Source organism: Argentina silus (genome assembly GCF_951799395.1).
Source record: "Argentina silus genome assembly, chromosome: 9".
Lineage (NCBI taxonomy): Eukaryota > Metazoa > Chordata > Actinopteri > Argentiniformes > Argentinidae > Argentina > Argentina silus.
In genome coordinates, this window is record NC_139663.1 from 23,529,957 (window position 1) to 23,548,429 (window position 18,473).

An 18,473-nucleotide genomic window follows, 5' to 3' on the forward strand; every position below is an offset into this window, starting at 1 on the left:
CTTTTCATCACATAACGATATTCATGTTGCTGGCACGCTGCCACAGAAACTAGGAGTTTCCACTGTTTGGTGCTGTGGTGAGATCACAGGTGAGGTCACAGGTGAGGTCACAGGTGAGGTCACAGGCGGGTCAGCTGACTGACAGCTCTCGGTATGCTCTTCAGGAACACAGCGCATGCGCCTGGGAGACGGTGAGGTCGGAGGTTCGATACCACGTGGTGCAGCTGAAGCGGTTCCTCGAGAGCACAGGCGAGCAGTGAGGAGCCACGAGCACGGATAGTCGACTGTTGAGAATAGTTCTGTTATAAATGTCTTTATTTATGTATTGTCTATTTATTTATTTATTTATTTATTTATTTATTTATTTATTTATTTATTTATTTATTTATTTATTTATTTATTTATTTATTGTCTACATTAATTATTGTTTCATAAATTATTAAACTTTTCTAAAGGAAAAAAAGGCATTGGTGCTTGATTTTTAAGGACATGTTGTTGCGTTTGATATATATATTTTTTTAATATTTTAAATTAATTCGATAAGTAAATAAACATACGAAATAATCTGGTGTTGTGGCGACGACACACAAATGGATGCGTTGAAATGTTGACGAATTAAAAGTTCAAATCATTCAAAACTGTTGATGAAAAAAATACATTTTCATTTAAAAGACGACAATTCACATGACTCTCTCTCTTTCTCTCTCTCAATTAATTTAAATTAAATTCATGCTATATTGACATGATACCTTATATATTTGGAACCTATCAATCAATGATGACAGAAAGTGAAATTATTATATTAAATGAACAATAACAAGTAGCCTACATTCCAGTAATAATTACAGCAACTACTAGCACAAGCTTTATTTCAGGCTGTCCCTAAAGTTGTGGCAGCAAGCTGCGTGTTTGGAAGCCAATTCAGATGATATATATTGATAGTTATCGATTATATGATATTGACATGAACAATAAAACATACTGATTACTCGTCCACCTCGGCTGCCTGCCTGGCACCGCCGCCTCTACGTGGATGCAGCAGCCGCACTACTCGGTCACGGCTTTTCACTGTCCTTGTTTGTCTGATCGTCAAATCCTTGTAATTCTTGATAATTTGAGGAAATCTCTCTCTCTCTCTCTCACACACACACACACACACACACACACACTCGCACACACACACACACACACACACACACACACACACTCGCACACACTCACTCACTCACTCACTCTCTCTCTCTCACTCACACACACACAGACACACACACACACACACACACACACACACACACACACACACACAGCCATGAAGCTTCTTCATTCATACCACCTGCGACATGCAGGCCTCGTCCCGTCTTCCGTTACTATTCCACAGGAGGGGGAACTCGGGGGGATGTGAAAAACGGAAATCCTGCCTTGCGGTTTGAACTTGGCCAAAATTTCCAAAATTCATTCATTTTTATCTCACATATCCCCCCTTTCACTTTTTGTACATCCATGAATCCTGCCTATTTAACCCGCAGCGATGGGAGCAGGAGACACAGTCACCTCAGGAGAAGATCCGACACTGTTGTCTACACACTCCGAACAGGTGAGTCAATACGCCAATCCACTGGATCGTTGCTTGAGGCTTAAATGAATGAATCCTCGATTTTATTGAACCTTCCAACCACGCCTCTCTGCTGTAGATCTTGTCTCCAGATAACCGACCATGGGCTTTCACGGTACCGCCGTTTGGACGAGCGCCTTCCTCCTCTTCCTCGCGCAGGTTGGCGCCGCGCCCGCGCCCGCGCCCGCACCCTGTCACCTCCAAGGGCACCTCGTGCAGCGCAGCCACCGCCTCCTCAGAGACATGGTCAGTCTGCTGGCCTGGGACTGACCCCCAACAACCCCAACCCCAAATACCCCAACAACAACCCCAAATACCCCAACAACTACATCAACAACAGGAAACTTTGACTCCAGTCATGTTCGTGTTGAGAAACTGATTCTGTTCTTTCAGGGGGGAAACTTCCCCGCGCGGTGCCTGCAGGATAATGTCGTCATCGCGTTCCCAGCCGCGTCTTTCGCCTCCTCTGCCGCGCCGCAGGTAAGTGTTATTATTACATTTTTAAACCATCCTTCAAAACCCATCTTTTAAACTTGATTTTAATCTTTAACTATTTGTATTTGTTGTTTTTATTGACTGTGCTTTTGTTTCCTTTTTATTTATCGATCTATTCTTGTTCTCTCCGTGGAATGTAATCTATTTTATTTCTGAGAAAAGCTCTATACAAAATAAATGCATCATTATTATTGTTATTATTATTGATTTTTATTATGGTTATTATTATTATTGTTGTTATTGTTATTACTATTATTATTATTATTATTATTATTATTATTATTAAAAAGGTATATGTCTGAGTCTCAGGACAGTATTAAAGACATTACATTCCACGGAGAGAACAAGAATAGATAGATAAATAAAAAGGAAACAAAAGCACAGTCAGTAAAAACAACAAATAAAAATAGTTAAAGATTAAAAGCAATTTTAAAAGATGAGTTTGAAGGAGGAGGGCGTACTGGATTCATTGATGTGGTTTGGGAAATTATTATTCATATGAGAAGGTATATGTCAGAGTCAAGGGACAGTAAAGTTTTATTACGACATTACTATTATTATTATTATTATTATTATTATTATTATTATTATTATTATTATTATTATTATTATTATTATTATTATTATTATTCATATTGCTGCGTGTTGGATTGAATGCTTGCGTCCTCTCTGCTCCAGCGGGACGTCGGGAAGGTGGTCTATGAGAGTCTGAGCAGCATCGACTCTCTGCTGGGAGCCGAACACCTGCCGACCGAGTGGGACCAGCAGAAGCTCGACGACTTCCAGAACATCGTCTACCGGCAGGTCGAAGAGAGCAGATGTGTGAGTTCCCAGTCATGGGATGTAATTCTGGCACCGCCAGTCCCGTCCGAGCCGTCTCATCTGCGAGCGGTCCGGTCCGGTTCTCACTGAGGAGGACCACCATGGATATACGTCAGAAGGCTTTATTCTGTTTAAATAACTTTTAATGTGTGTATTGTTGTATTCGTCAACTATGTATGTATGGAAGGATGTGTAATTCAAATGTGTCAAATATGGGTCTCGTGACTGTTTCAGATGAGGAGCGGAGCGCGCGGGACTGACGACTCCGTTAGAGCGCATGCGCTGAAGACATACTTCCAAAACATCGCGACTGTTTTAAAAGAGAAGGTAAGCTCGAACTGAAAACATACATACACACATAGTTTTAATACTGCTGATAGATGATGATAGAGAACCCTGTCTGACTCTCTCTCTCTCTCTGTCTCTCTTTCCAGAACTATAGTTACTGTTCCTGGGAGGTGGTGAGGAAGGAGCTGCTGCTCACCCTCCAGTTCATCCTGCAGCACAACTCTGACAGCCTTGTCTGGACCAGGACATAGAACCAACACCAGAACCTCCTCTGGACCAGGACATAGAACCAACACCAGAACCTCCCCTGGACCAGGACATAGAACCAACACCAGAACCTCCCCTGGACCAGGACATAGAACCAACACCAGAACCTCCCCTGGACCAGGACATAGAACCTAGAATAGTTCAAGAATAGTTCTGTTATAAATGTCTTTATTTATGTATTATCTATTTATTTATTTATTGTCTACATTAATTATTGTTTTTTAAATTATTAAACTTTTCTAAAGGAAAAAAAGGCATTGGTGCTTGATTTTTAAGGACATGTTGTTGCGTTTGATATATATATTTTTTCGATATTTGAAATTAATTCGATAAGTAAATAAACATACGAAATAATCTGGTGTTGTGGCGACGACACACAAATGGATGCGTTGAAATGTTGACGAATTAAACGTTCAAATCATGCAAAACTGTTGATGAAAAAAACACATTTTCATTGAAAAGACTACAATTCACATGACTCTCTCTCTTCCTCTCTCTCAATTAATTTAAATTAAATTCATGCTATATTGACATGATACCTTATATATTTGGAACCTATCAATCAATGATGACAGAAAGTGAAATTATTATATTAAATGAACAATAACAAGTAGCCTACATTCCAGTAATAATTACAGCAACTACTAGCACAAGCTTTATTTCAGGCTGTCCCTAAAGTTGTGGCAGCAAGCTGCGTGTTTAGAAGCCAATTCAGATGTTATATATTGATAGATATCGATAATATGATTTTGACATGAACAATAAAACATACTGATTACTCGTCCACCTCGGCTGCCTGCCTGGCACCGCCGCCTCTACGTGGATGCAGCAGCCGCACTACTCGGTCACGGCTTTTCACTGTCCTGGTGGGAGGAGCTTCCCACTGCTGTCAGGACTGCAGAGTCACTACCGATCTTCCACCGTAGATTGAAAACCATCTCTTCAGGCTACATCTTAACGGTCCTTCTTAAAGACCTCTTCATCCCCACTACCCCCCTGTACTAACCCTAACCCTAACCCGAAAGACCTCTTCACCCCCACTACCCCCCTGTACTAACCCTAACCCTAGAGACCTCTTCATCCCCACTACCCCCCTGTACTAACCCTAACCCTAACCCTAGAGACCTCTTCATCCCCACTACCCCCCTGTACTAACCCTAACCCTAACCCTAGAGACCTCTTCATCCCCACTACCCTGAACAGTTTCTTGACTGTAAATTAAAAAAGTTGCATAGATTTGTTTTTCTTATGATGACTGATGGATTAACTTTCTTTAGACACATGTACTTTGGATAAAGGCGTCTGCTAAATGTCTAAAATGTAAAAATGTAAATGTACACCATCACAACACACCAAATCTGTTATTAAAACACACCGTATAGATTTTCAGTGCAGATGTTTATTTGCAAAACATTTAATGAAGATTTTTCAAATGGACAGAAATATTTTTTTGGAATAAATAGAAAAAAGATATAGATAGATAAATAAATAAATTAATAAATACATAAATAGATAGATATCGAACATTCGTCAACATTCTCATAAAAATATGAGAAAATACAAAATACAAAATGGCTGTCATGACTCTGGAAGGTGACCAGTGTTGGTTCTATGTCCTGGTCCAGGGGAGGTTCTGGTGTTGGTTCTATGTCCTGGTCCAGGGGAGGTTCTGGTGTTGGTTCTATGTCCTGGTCCAGAGGAGGTTCTGGTGTTGGTTCTATGTCCTGGTCCAGGGGAGGTTCTGGTGTTGGTTCTATGTCCTGGTCCAGAGGAGGTTCTGGTGTTGGTTCTATGTCCTGGTCCAGACAAGGCTGTCAGAGTTGTGCTGCAGGATGAACTGGAGGGTGAGCAGCAGCTCCTTCCTCACCACCTCCCAGGAACAGTAACTATAGTTCTGGAAAGAGAGACAGAGAGAGAGAGAGAGTCAGACAGGGTTCTCTATCATCATCTATCAGCAGTATTAAAACTATGTGTGTATGTATGTTTTCAGTTCGAGCTTACCTTCTCTTTTAAAACAGTCGCGATGTTTTGGAAGTATGTCTTCAGCGCATGCGCTCTAACGGAGTCGTCAGTCCCGCGCGCTCCGCTCCTCATCTGAAACAGTCACGAGACCCATATTTGACACATTTGAATTACACATCCTTCCATACATACATAGTTGACGAATACAACAATACACACATTAAAAGTTATTTAAACAGAATAAAGCCTTCTGACGTTTCTCCATGGTGGTCCTCCTCAGTGAGAACCGGACCGGACCGCTCGCAGATGAGACGGCTCGGACGGGACTGGCGGTGCCAGAATTACATCCCATGACTGGGAACTCACACATCTGCTCTCTTCGACCTGCCGGTAGACGATGTTCTGGAAGTCGTCGAGCTTCTGCTGGTCCCACTCGGTCGGCAGGTGTTCGGCTCCCAGCAGAGAGTCGATGCTGCTCAGACTCTCATAGACCACCTTCCCGACGTCCCGCTGGAGCAGAGAGGACGCAAGCATTCAATCCAACACGCAGCAATATGAATAATAATAATAATAATAATAATAATAATAATAATAATAATAATAATAATAATAATAATAATAATAATAATAATAATAGTAATGTCGTAATAAAACTTTACTGTCCCTTGACTCTGACATATACCTTCTCATATGAATAATAATTTCCCAAACCACATCAATGAATCCAGTACGCCCTCCTCCTTCAAACTCATCTTTTAAAATTGCTTTTAATCTTTAACTATTTTTATTTGTTGTTTTTACTGACTGTGCTTTTGTTTCCTTTTTATTTATCTATCTATTCTTGTTCTCTCCGTGGAATGTAATGTCTTTAATACTGTCCTGAGACTCAGACATATACCTTTTTAATAATAATAATAATAATAATAATAATAATAATAGTAATAACAATAACAACAATAATAATAATAACCATAATAAAAATCAATAATAATAACAATAATAATGATGCATTTATTTTGTATAGAGCTTTTCTCAGAAATAAAATAGATTACATTCCACGGAGAGAACAAGAATAGATCGATAAATAAAAAGGAAACAAAAGCACAGTCAATAAAAACAACAAATACAAATAGTTAAAGATTAAAATCAAGTTTAAAAGATGGGTTTTGAAGGATGGTTTAAAAATGTAATAATAACACTTACCTGCGGCGCGGCAGAGGAGGCGAAAGACGCGGCTGGGAACGCGATGACGACATTATCCTGCAGGCACCGCGCGGGGAAGTTTCCCCCCTGAAAGAACAGAATCAGTTTCTCAACACGAACATGACTGGAGTCAAAGTTTCCTGTTGTTGATGTAGTTGTTGGGGTATTTGGGGTTGTTGTTGGGGTATTTGAGGTTGGGGTTGTTGGGGGTCAGTCCCAGGCCAGCAGACTGACCATGTCTCTGAGGAGGCGGTGGCTGCGCTGCACGAGGTGCCCTTGGAGGTGACAGGGTGCGGGCGCGGGCGCGGGCGCGGCGCCAACCTGCGCGAGGAAGAGGAGGAAGGCGCTCGTCCAAACGGCGGTACCGTGAAAGCCCATGGTCGGTTATCTGGAGACAAGATCTACAGCAGAGAGGCGTGGTTGGAAGGTTCAATAAAATCGAGGATTCATTCATTTAAGCCTCAAGCAACGATCCAGTGGATTGGCGTATTGACTCACCTGTTCGGAGTGTGTAGACAACAGTGTCGGATCTTCTCCTGAGGTGACTGTGTCTCCTGCTCCCATCGCTGCGGGTTAAATAGGCAGGATTCATGGATGTACAAAAAGTGAAAGGGGGGATATGTGAGATAAAAATGAATGAATTTTGGAAATTTTGGCCAAGTTCAAACCGCAAGGCAGGATTTCCGTTTTTCACATCCCCCCGAGTTCCCCCTCCTGTGGAATAGTAACGGAAGACGGGACGAGGCCTGCATGTCGCAGGTGGTATGAATGAAGAAGCTTCATGGCTGTGTGTGTGTGTGTGTGTGTGTGTGTGTGTGTGTGTGTGTGTGTCTGTGTGTGTGTGAGTGAGAGAGAGAGAGTGAGTGAGTGAGTGAGTGTGTGCGAGTGTGTGTGTGTGTGTGTGTGTGTGTGTGTGTGTGCGAGTGTGTGTGTGTGTGTGTGTGTGTGTGTGAGAGAGAGAGAGAGAGATTTCCTCAAATTATCAAGAATTACAAGGATTTGACGATCAGACAAACAAAGTAAAAATCCAGTATCTATTATTGTTCATGTCAATATCATATAATCGATAACTATCAATATATATCATCTGAATTGGCTTCCAAACACGCAGCTTGCTGCCACAACTTTAGGGACAGCCTGAAATAAAGCTTGTGCTAGTAGTTGCTGTAATTATTACTGGAATGTAGGCTACTTGTTATTGTTCATTTAATATAATAATTTCACTTTCTGTCATCATTGATTGATAGGTTCCAAATATATAAGGTATCATGTCAATATAGCATGAATTTAATTTAAATTAATTGAGAGAGAGAAAGAGAGAGAGTCATGTGAATTGTCGTCTTTTAAATGAAAATGTATTTTTTTCATCAACAGTTTTGAATGATTTGAACTTTTAATTCGTCAACATTTCAACGCATCCATTTGTGTGTCGTCGCCACAACACCAGATTATTTCGTATGTTTATTTACTTATCGAATTAATTTAAAATATTAAAAAAATATATATATCAAACGCAACAACATGTCCTTAAAAATCAAGCACCAATGCCTTTTTTTCCTTTAGAAAAGTTTAATAATTTATGAAACAATAATTAATGTAGACAATAAATAAATAAATAAATAAATAAATAAATAAATAAATAAATAAATAAATAAATAAATAAATAAATAAATAAATAAATAAATAGACAATACATAAATAAAGACATTTATAACAGAACTATTCTCAACAGTCGACTATCCGTGCTCGTGGCTCCTCACTGCTCGCCTGTGCTCTCGAGGAACCGCTTCAGCTGCACCACGTGGTATCGAACCTCCGACCTCACCGTCTCCCAGGCGCATGCGCTGTGTTCCTGAAGAGCATACCGAGAGCTGTCAGTCAGCTGACCCGCCTGTGACCTCACCTGTGACCTCACCTGTGACCTCACCTGTGATCTCACCACAGCACCAAACAGTGGAAACTCCTAGTTTCTGTGGCAGCGTGCCAGCAACATGAATATCGTTATGTGATGAAAAGGGGAAGCAGTTTTACTCTTTCATTTGGGAGGTTTGATGACATATTTAAGATGATATTTGGGGACAAACCTTCTCTTTCAGGAGGCTGTCCAGCTGGTCAAAGTAGGCCTTGAGAGACACGCTGACGTCCGTCGTGTTAACCCCGCCCCCGTCTCCAGACGTCGTCACCACGTCTCCAACCTAGAAAACAACGGAATGACGTCAGATAGTGGTCAAAGTTTCAGCCTTTTAGCTCTCAGGCCATGAAAGTATGTCTGGTTCCATTCTAACCTCCAGCAGGGTCTGAAACACCCTGAACACATCACCATTGGCCTGGACATGCGTACAGGGGGTCTGATCATACTTACGCAGGCCTCCAATTTATCAACTTGACGAGATATGATGTTCTTGAACAGCCCCAGTTTCTCCCGGTTCCACGTGACAGAGGTCAGGTTGTTGTTGAATATCCTGGCCACGTGACTCAGAGCTCGGAGAGACACGAGAGAGACGTCCTCATGCTGAATGGAAGAGGACAGAGAGTTTACAATGGATGGATGGATGGATGGATGGATGGATGGATGGATGGATGGATGGATGGATGGATGGATAAATGGATGGATGGATGGATAGATGGATGGATGGATGGATGGATGGATGGATGGATGGATGGATAAATGGATGGATGGATAGATGGATAGATGGATAGATGGTTGGATGGATGGATGGATGGGTGGATGGTACTCAAATACATATTAAACTGTTATGACACAACAGGCTACTTGAGATTCAAATCATGAAGTATTAATGAATCAATTGAATGTTAATAATTAATAATTAGACATTATAATAATAATAATGTGACCTGCGCGTCCACGTAAACTCCCTCTGGGAACATGCGCGCGACCTTCTCTCTCAGGCACTGCGCGGGAAAGTGAGCACCCTGCAGAATAAAGTCACGTGTCAGACAAACGTTGTTATTGGAAGTGGCTTTGGATGAAAACGTCTTCTAAAAGACTGAACATGGAACATGTTTATCAGGAGAGAGTCGACGTGTTTCTTTGGATGAAGACGTCTTCTAAAAGACTGAACATGGAACATGTTTATCTGGAGAGAGTCGACGTGTTTCTTTGGTTACATTACATTAGAAACGGAGCATTTGTCGTCTTGTAAATATCATATCATCCGTTATCCTCGGAATAATAAAAATAACAAGCTTTATTTATATTGCACCTTTTTAAAACGGTGTTACAAAGTGATTTACAAGTAGATAAAACACATATGCAAATAACAAATCCAATATGAGTAGAAACAGTAAAACACAACACATTAAAAAAAGAGGGTTAAAGGCCAGTCAAAACAAATGAGTTATAATAGGAGTTTTAAATTTAAATACCGATCTTGCTAGCCTAATATCCTGAATATCCAGTGTTGTGTAGCCAGTAAGTAGCTGCCTCACCATGTCAGAGAGCAGCAGGATGCTCTGGTCGTTGAGTCTGCCGAGTCTGAACCGCGTCCAGCTGCAGGAGTCTGGGGCCGCGCTGCACACACACACCACCGCCACACACATGAGAACTACATTCAACACGGACATGTTTCTGGAGATCTGCCGACAGGTTATCAGTGATTAATGATGTTTATCTGGACTCGTTCTGATATCTTATCTTACCTTATCTTACCCACCTTATAAAGCTCTTTGTATAAAACTCCCTGTGTGGTTGGGTTGTACTGGCAAAGTTTCGGTTTCTGTGTGGTGTAATTGCGGGTCCCGATAATGTTCCAATTTGGTGACACATTATACAGATGTAGACCTACACGTTATAGAATGTTTCAGTGGTTTATTTGGGGGTACATATTTAATAAGAACAGTCAGCCAGAGTTATGTATTCTTTAGAACGGGATATTTAACACATGGGTGACTTTATGATCTCATCGGTCTAAATCATATTTCCATATCTGGACTCTCCTCCACAACAGACAGGCAGTATTCCATGGTCCTAGACAACAGACAAGCAGTATTCCATGGTCCTACACAACAGACAAGCAGTATTCCATGGTCCTAGACAACAGACAAGCAGTATTCCATGGTCCTAGACAACAGACAGGCAGTATTCCATGGTCCTAGACAACAGACAGAGCAGATACTTGTATTGTTGTTTTTACTGACTGTGTTTTTGTTTCCTTTTTATTTATCTATTTATTCTTGTTCTCTCCATGGAATGTAGTCTATTTTAGTACTGAGAAAAACTCTAGAAAAATAAATGCATTATTATTATTATTCTGATTATACCCGCCCCTGAGAAGGAGAGAGGGCAGTAGCTCTGTGGCGCATGCGCGCTCTGGAAACTACTTTCCCTTTTCGCTCTCTTGGTGAATTCTGATGAATCTGATTGGGTAACTTCCCGACGGGTCTTTTTGACAGTTGGTTCTGTTTGAGTTCAAGAGTAGTGATGCCGAGTCAGTCAACTACCAGATGTGATGAAGATGATGATGATGAAGATGGTGATGATGATGATGGTGATGACGGTGGTGTTGATGATGATGATGATGATGATGTTTATGATGATGATCATAATGGTGGTGGTGATCCTCCTCGTCCCCCTCCTCCTCCGTCACCTGGTAGGAGCGACCGGCCAGGTAGGATGGAAACCAGAAGAGTGCAGAGCCAGAGATGCCCAAGCAGAGCCAGAGATGCCCAAGCAGAGCCAGAGATGCCCAAGCAGAGCCAGAGATGCCCAAGCAGAGCCAGAGATGCCCAAGCAGAGCCACAGATGCCCAATGACTCAGTTAAGCGACATTTGTGCTGATCCATGTTCCTAATACAAGACTCGATGCCCTCGTGGTACACGGCGTATTGAGACAGGCTAAAGTGAACTTCTATCGTCTCCTATACGAAACATTGATATATTTACAAATTGATACAGTATCCTAAAATCAATCAATCAATCAATCAATCAATCAATCAATCAATCAATAAAGTAAACGTTAATTGTATAGCACAGTTCGTGCATAAACGCAATGCGCTTCACAAAAAGACAAAACAGCTCCAATCAGACTGTATGTATATTCATTTAATTATATCTAATTGATATAATAACATCTAAATTCGATGAAATAGTTCAATATCACTATCCGTCTCGTGTCATTATTTGCGACATGGTACTGAATGCTGTAACGCTTTTCAATGTCACTGTTGCTGAGAGATCAGGATGGGATGTACATATTTAATTATTTATTTCTTTATCTATTTATTTGTGACAAGTAGAGGCCTTGTGACTAGGCCATCCCCAATTACTAATAATAATTAGTTGTATACAACTTCGATAGTACCTCGAACGCGTCTCTCTACAAGACTGATTGTAGATAGAAGATAAATCCATGAATGAGTAAGACCATACCTCAGGGTTCTGCCCGACCAAAGCACTGACAGGTCCCAGTTCTTCCCAAACGACAGCACGACCAAGGAGGTGTGGATCTCAGCTGAATGCTGGGTCCTAGTGTCCCACCGACTATGGATTTGTTCTTTCTTTCTTTCTCCCTTTCCTCCTAATCTACCCATCTGGATGCCTGCTCAACCCTGTACTTTGAATATTAATAATAATAACAAAAATATCCCTGTTGCTGTAATATTACATCCACTCTCAGTAGGTAACACAAGAACAGAATCAGACCAATGTTCACAAAAAGGTTTTATTTTGTTTAAGTTTTTTACACTTTCAGTGTAAAGCAGTGTAGGCAACATAGTTCACATTCCACAGGAATTCCATAGGCCCCAAAAGATAACACAACATATAAATAAATATAATAATAAATATCAGAATATCAATAAATTATTATTAAAAAAGAAATTGCGCAGCATAATTAAGCATATACATAGAATAAATAACATGTTTGATCGATGCTTTATGAACTGTTTTGGTCAGGGGATCAGAGGTCAGGGGTCAGAGGTCAGGGGTCAGAGGTCAGGGCCTCTTGGTTTGAGCGGCGAGGATGTCCAGCATCACAAGGTGATCTTTGGTCTCCTTCCTGATGAGCTCCCACGCCTGAGCATTGTACGCCTGGAAACCAACCACAGAGAAAACATATTATTATTATCATTATATTAGGATTATTATTATTGTTATTATTATTATTATTATTGTTATTATTATTGTTATTATGATAGTATTATGATTATGATTATGATTATTATGGAGGGTGAACTCACCATCTTCCTGAGGACCCTGCGCTTCAGCTTGTTGAAGTAGCGTTTCAGGCTCTTGTCTGGCTTCCTGCCAGGAGACACCTGCACAACAGAACAACACGTTACCCTCTGATTTACCTGAACGTAAGTTCCCTCACTACAACACACCACACTACAACACAACACAACACAACACAACACACCACACCACACCACACACAACACAACACAACACAACACAACACAACACAACACAACACAACACAACACAACACAACACACTACAACACAACACACAACACAACACAACACAACACAACACACCACACCACACCACACCACACCACACCACACCACAACACAACACACCACACCACACCACACCACACCACACCACACCACACCACACCACAACACAACACAACACACCACACCACACCACACCACACCACACCACACCACACCACACCACAACACAACAGAACAGAACAGAACAGAACAGGATGGGATAGATTTGAATAGATTAGACTAGACTAGACAGTAGGGAGGTAACAATAGAACACTTAACCAGTATAACCAGTAACAATAGAACACTTAACCAGTATAACCAGTAACAATAGAACACTTAACCAGTATAACCAGTAACAATAGAACACTTAACCAGTATAACCAGTAACAATAGAACACTTAACCAATATAACCAGTAACAATAGAACACTTAACCAGTATAACCAGTAACAATAGAACACTTAACCAGTATAACCAGTAACAATAGAACACTTAACCAGTATAACCAGTAACAATAGAACACTTAACCAGTATAACCAGTAACAATAGAACACTTAACCAATATAACCAGTAACAATAGAACACTTAACCAGTATAACCAGTAACAATACAACACTTAACCAGTATAACCAGTAACAATAGAACACTTAACCAGTATAACCAGTAACAATACAACACTTAACCAGTATAACCAGTAACAATAGAACACTTAACCAGTATAACCAGTAACAATAGAACACTTAACCAGTATAACCAGTAACAATAGTACACTCACGCAGGCCTTGAGGTTGTCAAACTGCCGGTGGAGAACAACAAGGAGGTGTTCCAGTTTGGTCTGGTCCCAGGTGACGGCCGCTGTGTTTCCGTCCAACAGTTCTGTGATGTGACGGATCGCCTCGCTCAGGAACCACACTCTGTCCTCGTACTGGACCGAAGAGAGAAGGTCATATTAATAACAACAATAACAACAATAACAACAATAACAACAATAACAACAATAACAATAGTAACAATAATAATAATAATAACAATAGTAACAAGAGTAATAATAATGACAATAGTAATAATAATAGTAATAATAATAATAATAACAATAATAATGACAATAATGATAGTAATAATAATAATAATAACAATAGTAATAATAATAATAATAATAATGACAATAATGATAGTAATAATAATATTAACAATAACAACAACAATAATAACAATAATAACAACGATAATAACAATAATAATAATAATGATAATAATAATGATCAAAATAATTATAATTCTAATAATGATAATGCATTTATCTTGTATAGCGCTTTTCTCAGGACTCAAAGACACTACATTCCATGGAGAGAACAAGAATAGACAGACAGATGTATCTTACCTCAGCCTGGTAGATGCGTCTGTACTGGGAGAACGGGAAAGATACTGGCATGTCCTCCTCCGTGTACTCTCCTCCCTGCACATACACACACACACACACACACACACACACACACACACACACACACACACAGATAATGATGTCAAGTTACAGATCATCTTAATCAGGCATCTCGAATAATAAACAAGACGTCTGAACTGAAGTGTTACTTTGACAGTTAATTCTCTCAAAGATTATTATTCAAACATTCACATTGTCAATATCCTACAAATCATATCAAGTTCATTTGTCATATAAATATAATACAGCCGCCGATGGTGTAATGAAATGTTCAGGACAAGTTAGCTCCTCAACAATACAACAACCTCGTCTGTCTCAGAACCTCGTCTATCTCAGAACCTCGTTCTGTCTCAGAACCTCGTCTATCTCAGAACCTCGTTCTGTCTCAGAACCTTGTCTATCTCAGAACCTCGTTCTGTCTCAGAACCTCGTCTGTCTCAGAACCTCGTCTATCTCAGAACCTCGTTCTGTCTCAGAACCTCGTCTGTCTCAGAACCTCGTTCTGTCTCAGAACCTCGTCTGTCTCAGAACCTCGTCTATCTCAGAACCTCGTTCTGTCTCAGAACCTCGTCTATCTCAGAACCTCGTTCTGTCTCAGAACCTCGTCTGTCTCAGCAGGTGAGGTTGACGTACTGTCTTTAGAAGGCTGCCTTTCCTTGTGTCAACGTGCAGAGCCCCGTTAACCGTTAACTCACCATCGTGTCCACGAGCGTCAACGACTCGTTGCTCCGGTACTGGTACTGGTGACGTAGCCAGTCGCATCCCTGACACACCGTCGGCACGCTGCAGAAAAGAATGAAAACACACGTCCAGGTCTGCATGGTGCTCGTGTACAGTTTAGTCTCCTCTTAGTTTTCCAGTGGGACGGGAACATGGTACCTACCTGTGCTGTTTATATGTCTGGAGTTAGGAAAGGGAAAACGGAGAGGAGAAATTCCCAACTAAGCCAGCGGGGGCGGAGACTTTTACTTTCCCCGGTTTCCTCTGCCCGGTGCAGGGCGGCAGGAATACAACAACATATTCCCATTGAAACCATATTTGAATGTCTCCACATTTGGTTTCAGTCTAAGTGTGGTGAGATAAAGACGGTGGTCTCGCAGCTCCGTGTTCTCTGGTCACATCCATACTTTCACATCGTTCTCATTCCTTTTAGAACAAAACAACACAATCCTCCTCGAAGTCGAATCCCCGTTTCACTCTTCAGAAGAAAGTCGTTCGGTTTAGAGATGATGAAGCGGGTTTCGTGTCCCGCGGTGTCGGAGCTGTCCGCCGCTTCGCGCTTCAAATGAAAAGTGAATGAAGACGTCAGAACCGGAACCCCGCGCGACTCTCTGCACTTTCTATTTGGCAGTGACGTCAGTCACTTTCACGGTGCAGCTGTCTGCTCTGGGGTTTCCTTGGCTTGCTTTTTGGGCGTCTATGGTTTGGTGTTAGATCATATTGTTGATATTGTTTAGTATTGTTTTTGTTGTGAAACAATTTCTCGATGTAAAAGTGCGATACAAATATATTTCGTTGATTGATTGATTGATTGATTGATTGACTCTCTTTCAACTGTAGTTTCAATTTCAATGTTGGCAACACGAAGTTTCTCTACAGTGAAAACAACAGCATGTCACAGGCCTGCAGCCAAAGTTGAATCAAGTACAGTGGTATTTTCGTCCAGGGAGAGTTGTAATAATTAATACTAATACGAATTGATTACATTTATATAGTGCCTCTCAATACAGCTGCATGAACCAAGAATGTCCTGTTGTCATCATCAACTCCCTGCTTCCTTGCTGGGGGGCCCTCTTTGGCCATGCCCCCCCCGTCCCCCCACCCCCAGTCCCTCTGTCTCACTCCCTCTGTCTCTGTCTTCCTCCCCCTATCTCTGTCTCACTCCCTCTGTCTCTGTCTTCCTCCCCCTATCTCTGTCTCACCTCCCTCTGTCTCTGTCTTCCTCCCCCTATCTCTGTCTCACTCACTACGGGTTCTTTGTTCCTTGGTCAGTGAAAAACCTCAAGGTGCAGAGACGACCTTGAATACCCCCCCCCCCCCCCCCCCCCAGAGCGGCCGGTGGAGTAGTTATGTCCTGACCAAAGACACAGGGAGAGGGAGAACACTCACTTATCTCCTGATTAAAGACACAGGGCATGCCAGAAATAACGGCTACAAAACCGGTAAGTTTGTCAGCCTCCCTCCGGTATCACTCAGCTCGGGTCGGGAACGGTTTGGACGGAACCTACGGAACATCTTAATGGCAGAAACACCGTTCAGTCCGGGGAGTCGATCTGTGTGTCTGGCAGCTGCTTTAATGTTCCTGATATGTTACTACAACAACAAAACTGAATAAAGGTATCCATAAATGTTTCAACAGATAGATAGTTCTTCATAACTCATCTTCTCCTCTTCAACACACACACACACACACACACACACACACACACACACACACACACACGCACGCACGTAGTGGGGATGAAGAAGTCTCTAGGGTTAGGGTTAGTACAGGGGGGTAGTGGGGGTGAAGAGGTCTTTAGGAGGGACAGTTAAGATGTAGCCTGAAGAGATGGTCTTCAATCTACAGCAGAAGATCTCTAGTAGTGGTAGTGACTCTGCAGTCCTGACAGCAGTGGGAAGCTCCTCCCACCAGCGGGGCGCCAGGACACACCGTCCAGAACAGACCTAGTTATTACAAGCATATACACCAATGCTTGGTTTATAATAATAATAATAATAATAATAATAATAATAATAATAATAATAATAATAATAATAATAATAATGCATTTATTTTGTATAGCGCTTTTCTCAGTACTCAAAGAGTAGATAGATACATAAAAAGCGCAGTCAGTAAAAATTGTTAAATTAGTTAGTTAAAATTAAAAGCAAGTTTATTATATATTTTGTTTTATTAAATAATATTCATAAATTATTTGAATTATTTCATACATATTGTCAATCGGTCATGTTTCATTTCGAAGTGAAGTCGTAACCGAAATCCATTGTGTTGAATTCCTCTAAATCCATCCGGTGTCAGTAGCCAGTGGTTGTGGTTTATCTTGAGAAGGTCAATATTGGTCCAAAGACCTCAACCTTCACTGCTTCCAATGTACTGAGACGACCACAGTTTCTGTGAGCAAACGAAAAGGTGTTGCGTTTCTAATTAGGCAACATAATGCATTATTGTTTGAGACGAGAATGGTTCAAATCAAACCGGAGATTTTACTTCAATAAAAACAATCAACTCTAATAACTAAATTGTAACAACAAAGCCTATCAATGTTGCGTTGCAGACTTCAACAACGTCTTAACTGCTCAAAGAGACGCGTCATGTAAAGTGTATAAGACAACTGATAAATACATACATTCTGATAATACATATAAATATACAAATAAAGAATTAGGCAGATTTAATAAATATATATGAGAGGAGAGGATAAAACTGTTAACAGTTAAACATTGAATCATTTGGCTTTTTGTTTATCATTCTTTGAGTGCGTAGTTTGTCTGAAAGGAGGTGGATCACATGACGTTCCTGTCAGTAATAATGGATGGAAAAGGACTCAGAGGATGGAACTAGAATATGATTCCTAGAAACATTCACCTGTCCAAACCGCGAGCGCTCAGGTGTGAAAGCGCGTGCTTGTCGGGACTTCCAGGTTTCACTTTTGGAACACAATTCTTCTGGTATAAATGTCCTGGACAGACGGGAGCATGGCACAAACCATTAGGGAAGCAAACCGCTCAAGAAGGCTCCTCTTCCTTCTCTTCAGACTTTGCAGCCTGCATTCTTTAATTCCGACCAAACAAGTGAATTCCGAGAGTATCTATCGGAACCGAAGGTTACCTGTTGTTCTAGCGCCAGTTGTGGACAGAGAGAGAACTACAGATAGAGAACTACAAGTATGGAGTCAGCCAAGCTGTGGATGCTCCTGG

General features: G+C 41.1%; 3 protein-coding genes across 3 annotated transcripts in view; 2 read left to right on the forward strand and 1 right to left on the reverse strand.

Moving 5' to 3' along the window:
- Nucleotides 1-1,714: 1,714 nt before the first annotated feature.
- LOC310809932 (interferon tau-3-like) lies at nucleotides 1,715-3,468 on the forward strand (the record flags this gene model as incomplete). The annotated part of the gene is made up of 5 exons (XM_083677453.1): nucleotides 1,715-1,858; nucleotides 2,006-2,092; nucleotides 2,786-2,929; nucleotides 3,164-3,256; nucleotides 3,364-3,468. The coding sequence occupies 5 exons, from the start codon at nucleotides 1,715-1,717 to the stop codon at nucleotides 3,466-3,468; spliced, it is 573 nt and encodes a 190-aa protein (XP_083533579.1).
- A 1,805-nt stretch (nucleotides 3,469-5,273) lies between these two features.
- LOC310809933 (interferon tau-3-like) lies at nucleotides 5,274-7,027 on the reverse strand (the record flags this gene model as incomplete). Its single annotated transcript, XM_083677454.1, has 5 exons — nucleotides 5,274-5,378; nucleotides 5,486-5,578; nucleotides 5,813-5,956; nucleotides 6,650-6,736; nucleotides 6,884-7,027. 5 exons carry the CDS (start codon nucleotides 7,025-7,027, stop codon nucleotides 5,274-5,276), a joined length of 573 nt encoding a protein of 190 aa, XP_083533580.1.
- Nucleotides 7,028-18,442: 11,415 nt separating this feature from the next.
- The window catches only part of LOC310809935 (integrin alpha-3-like), a gene marked incomplete at its 5' end in the record, with an annotated part of 29,604 nt that continues 29,573 nt past the window's right edge, over nucleotides 18,443-18,473 (forward strand). The window contains one exon of the mRNA XM_083677456.1: nucleotides 18,443-18,473. This exon is cut by the window's right edge and continues 122 nt beyond it. Within this exon, the coding sequence (XP_083533582.1) occupies nucleotides 18,443-18,473 (31 nt within the window).